General features: G+C 44.6%; 1 protein-coding gene across 1 annotated transcript; it reads right to left on the bottom strand.

Annotated features, from left to right (window-relative positions):
- Positions 1–410: 410 nt before the first annotated feature.
- LOC147471861 (uncharacterized) lies at positions 411–3,503 on the bottom strand. Its single transcript, XM_086536706.1, has one exon. The coding sequence runs from the start codon at positions 3,501–3,503 to the stop codon at positions 411–413; it is 3,093 nt and encodes a 1,030-aa protein (XP_086392832.1).
- Positions 3,504–5,000: the final 1,497 nt, after the last annotated feature.

Below are 5,000 nucleotides of genomic sequence, written 5' to 3'. Positions count from 1 at the left end.
TGCTGCACATGTTCACTCCATACTTCTCCCATCCGTCTACAGATGGCAGCACCGCCATAGGAGGGAAATTCAAATTTATTGCTTACGAAGTTACAGGTGTTATATCCCGGCCCCAAATGCACCTAACATCTGGGTGCATTTACAAGAAAAAACAGAGAACACCTGAGAGATCTAGTATACATTACAAATCAAATTATACATTCCAAGATGTACAAAAACATAGGTATTTTGAGTAAACATGTCATCAGAATCCACGAAACAAAAAAAAAACAAACAAAAACAAAAGGGAAACAAAAAACACACAAAAAAAACTAAAGTTTCAAATGGTTATCTCTTGTACTTTCTTTGCAATGTGTGAGTCTTTAGAGGCAGCGATCCGCCTACACCTCATCACTCTTTTCAAAAAAAATCTAGGAACATTTTGGCTGATCAGTGATGGCACTTTCTAGCACACAAAGTTTGGTGATGGGCCTCTCATAGGTACCTGTTGCTGTCCTGACCTTTACAGAGCGGACCAAACCATCAATACTTTTATAAGTCTCTGTTATCAATCCTAATGGCCACTTATTCCGGGGTATGTTATCTTGCTTCATCAGCACCAAGTCTCCTATCTTGAGATTAGGTCTTGGTGTGAGCCACTTTTGACGCTCTTGTAGAGTAGGAAGATATTCTCGAATCCATCTGTGCCAGAAGATATCTGCCAGGTACTGCACCTGCTTCCATCGGCGACGATATATATCCCTGCTCTCAAACTTTCCAGGAGGTAGCATGGACCTCAGCATCAGCAAGTGGTTGGATGTCAGAGGCCTGTCATCTCTAGGATCATCAGACAGTTTTGTGATAGGCCTACTATTCACTATGCCCTCTACCACTGTCATCAGAGTCACTAAGGTGTCATCATCTATAGTCTGTTGCTTAACTACACCTGCCAAAACAGCTCTGATGGTTCGTATTTGTCTCTCCCAGACGCCACCCATGTGAGAGGCTCCAGGGGGGTTAAATTTCCAAGTGATTTCCTTCTTCAACAAATGTTCATGGATCTGGTTCTGGTTCCATTCCTGTATGGCATGGCGTAGTTCTTGCTGTGCTCCAACAAAGTTAGTACCATTATCAGACCAGATTTCTTTGGGCTCCCCTCTTCTGGCCATGAACCTCTCCAGCGCATTGATAAAGCTGTTTGTGTCTAAGGTATTTGCTACTTCAATGTGTACAGCTCTGATAGAGAGGCAAGTGAAAATACAACCATACCTCTTAACTTCAGAGCGTGCCCTCTTTACCATATATGGACCGAAGTAGTCCACTCCTACCCTAGTGAAAGGTGGCTCAAATGGTGTAACCCTTGATTTTGGTAGGTTAGCCATTTGTTGGATTTCAGTCTTACCTCTCAACTTTCTGCAGGTAAGGCACCTGTGTACTACCTTCTTTACCAGTTTTCTTCCTTTGAGTATCCAGTAGTACCTTCTGGTATCTGCCAGTATCCGCTCTACTCCGGAATGACCTGCTTTCTGGTGATAATCTTCAACTATGAGCCTAGAAACTGGGTGCTCATAAGGTAGTATCAGCTGGTGCTTGGTACTTTCCTCCTGCTTGGAGTTCGTTAATCGTCCTCCAACTAACAGCAGGCCTGAGGACGATTTCTTAGGGTTTAGCTTACCAAGCTGTGTCTTTTTCTCATCTTCGAGCATCTTCTGTGCATGTCTTATGATGGCCTCTCCAGCATTTCTCAGCTCATCTGCTACCAGTGGCCCCTTCTGATGCGGCTTCTTACGAAGCACCAAGCGTAGTCTCAGAAGCCAAGCTACTGCTTTCTTCATGCGGTGCCAGGAAGAATAGTAGTTCAGAAGTCTGCTCGTGTGATCTTCTTCAGCCTTGGTGATATATACTACTGGGAATGGCTTCACCTCAGCAAGATTCTCCAGTTCTATGCAGTTAAAGGCAGGCTGTCTAGGCCAATTGGATCTTTTCTGGTACAGGAAAGCTGGCCCTTTACTCCAGCGCTCATTACAAACCAGGTCTTCTGCCATCATCCCTCTAGATGCATCGTCTCCAGGATTCTCTGATGTAGGAACATGTCTCCATTGGGTTGGTGTGGTATGATCCAGAATCTTGGCCACTCTGTTAGCTACATATGTCTGGAACCTCTTCCCATTGCTCTGTAGATACCACAACACAATGGTACTGTCTGTCCAGTAAACTGATTCTTCCAGAGGCATTTCCAGCTCTTCTTGCAGGAGCTTGTCCAACCTTACTGCTTCTAGTGCTCCAGCTAACTCTAGGCGTGGAATGGTGGAGCCCTTCAGAGGTGCAAGTCTGGATTTTGCCACCATAAAATGGACAGAGACTGTCTGCTCTTCAAAATTGGTCAGCAGATATGAAACAGCTCCATAACCATATTCAGAAGCATCTGAAAAATGGTGTAATTGAAATGTTTTAACAGGTTTGTCAATGAGCATGACACATCTAGGAATGCTGAAGCCCTTAATGACAGGCAGATCATTTAGCCACCGGCCCCATTGTTCCTCCAAGTCCTTTGGCAAAGGCTCATCCCAGCCCCTCTCCAGTCGACATAATTGCTGGAACAGTCTTCTTGCCTGCAGCACAAATGGACTTAAACAGCCAAAAGGGTCATATACTGTGCTGAGAGTGCTCAGGACTCCTCTCTTGGTCCTTGGTTTGTTTTTAACATGCATGTCAAATTTGAAATGGTCAGACTCGATGTCCCAAAGCATGCCCAATGCACGTTCTGTGGGTAGCTTATCCAAGTTAATGTCCAAGGTAGTAAAAGATTTTCCCCACTCATCCTTGTTGATGCTATTCAATAACTCTTTTGAGTTGGAAACAAACTTTGTCAAGTGAAAACCTCTCTTGGTCAACAGTTGCATTACCTGATTTGCAAGGGGTACTGCAATCTCCAAGGTCTTTACAGATTTCAGGCAGTCATCCACATAAAAATTACGTAGAACAGTGTTTAACACATCATGAGGAAATTCTTCTTTAAATTCTCTGGTCACTTGCTGGAGTGCGTAGTTTGCACAGCTGGGGCTCCACACTCCGCCAAAAAGATGAGATGTCATGCGATATGTCACAGATTGTCCTCCTGTATCATCTTCCTGGAACCACAGAAAGCGCAACACATCCCGGTCATCTGGCGTCACCTTCACCTGGTGGAACATTGACTCGATGTCTGCCATAAAGGCAATGGCTCCTTCCCTAAACCTCAACAGGACTCCTACCAGTTTGTTAGCCAAATCTGGTCCTTGGCACACATGGTCGTTCAAGGATGATCCTCCAAACCTTGCAGCACAGTCAAAAACAACCCTAATTTTGTCAGGTTTCTTTGGATTGTTGATTGGGTGATGTGGCAAGTACCATACCTTACCATCAGCTCTATTCATTTCTTCTAGAGGCACCTCTTCAGCATATCCCTTTTCAAGAAGTTTGTGGATCTCTCCTGTGTATTTCTTTTTAAGATTTACATCTTTGTCTAGGCGCTTCCCCAACATCCTTAAGCGTCTTTCTGCCAAGTTGTAATTGTTAGGTAGGTAAGGTGTTTCTGTCTTAAAAGGAATATTCAAGGTATAGTGACTGTTCTCTAATGTCATTTTTCTGTCTCTAAGATCTTTTGGTCGTTTCTAGACATTCCAGAATCTTCAGAGTTGACTCCTTCTAGGTCCCATAACTTAAACAGGTTGCTTTCCAGATGAGAAATATTCTGTACAAAATGGGAAGATCTCACTTTGGGTCTGAATGGATCAATTGGCCCATTTATGGCCCAGCCCAGTGGTGTGTGAATGGCAAAAGGTTCCCCTGGTTGCCCCTTTCTCACTTCATCAGGCAGCAAAAGATCTGCACAATCCTGCCCGATCAGTAGGTGTACTTGATCAACCTCTAGCTCAGGTATCTCCAGGTTTTTCAGGTGTGGCCACCTCTGAATTTCAACACGGTTTGACAAACCCGACAGGTCTATGTTCAGCGTAGGCCTGACAGTCACTTCTGGTATGCAGTAAGGTTCCTGAGTATCACCAAGGTCTGTCACAAGAAGTGTGATGATTGTGGACTCTACAGGCATTCTTGTCTGGGCAATGGTAGTTAGTTCCATATGACGGGTCACACCTCTGGCTCTCAGCATTCCACATAACTCCTCTGAGCAATATGTGGTGTTTGTCCCAGGGTCCAACATCGCATAGGTGTCAACAATGGCACTCGTATCAAGACACCTAACTCTGGCTGGCACTATTGGTAGGGCCAGCTTTCCACCATGGCTGCAGATAAAATTGCTTACTTTGGGGTTCACATTGGGATTCTGAGGAATCTGGCTCATTGCTGATGTCACTGTTACAGGTACATGTGGTGTTTCCAGTGTGGTATCACCTCCATCTGGTCTTCTACTTGGCAGATGAAGATAATTATTGTGCTTCTTCCCACAACCTTCTACGGTACATATAAAGTTTCGGGAGCAATCCTTTCCTATGTGTCCTGCTGCAAAACAGTTCACACACAGACCTTTGGACATAACAAGATTCCAGCGGTCCTTGATTTTCATGGCCTTGAAGCGTGAACATCGTATCACGTAGTGCCCTTGTCCACAGCAGGGACATTTTCCTGCCATGGGCTTCTTACTTTCTGGTATAGCTGCTTTGTCCTCTGTGAGCGATGTAATTGTAGCAAAACTTCCAGGCTGTCTCCTTTGAGGCCTGTTCTGCTGACTCTTTTCCTTGTCCCTTTTGTGATCTCTGTTGACTAATTTTCCAAAAACAGGGTCAGAAGCCTCATCAGCAGCATTGGAGATGAATCTCACAAGTTCTCGAATCTCCGCTCCTCTTCTGTATCTGGACCGAATCTCATGGTTGGCTTTTACCCATCGAGTCTGCAGGTAATATGGCAACTTTTCCACTATTTTGAGCATGTTGTCTCCACTTCCAAGCTGGCTAAGAGAGTTCATCTCCGTGAGAGACTCCAAACAACAGTTGAGTTCATCAGAATACTCTCTAAGATCAGCT

Source organism: Penaeus japonicus, unplaced genomic scaffold (assembly GCF_977035675.1).
Source record: "Penaeus japonicus unplaced genomic scaffold, GWHDUDI00000001_assembly GWHDUDI00000005, whole genome shotgun sequence".
Lineage (NCBI taxonomy): Eukaryota > Metazoa > Arthropoda > Malacostraca > Decapoda > Penaeidae > Penaeus > Penaeus japonicus.
The sequence above is the reverse complement of the archived record's forward strand: the minus strand, read 5'-3'. Positions and strand labels throughout refer to the sequence as shown.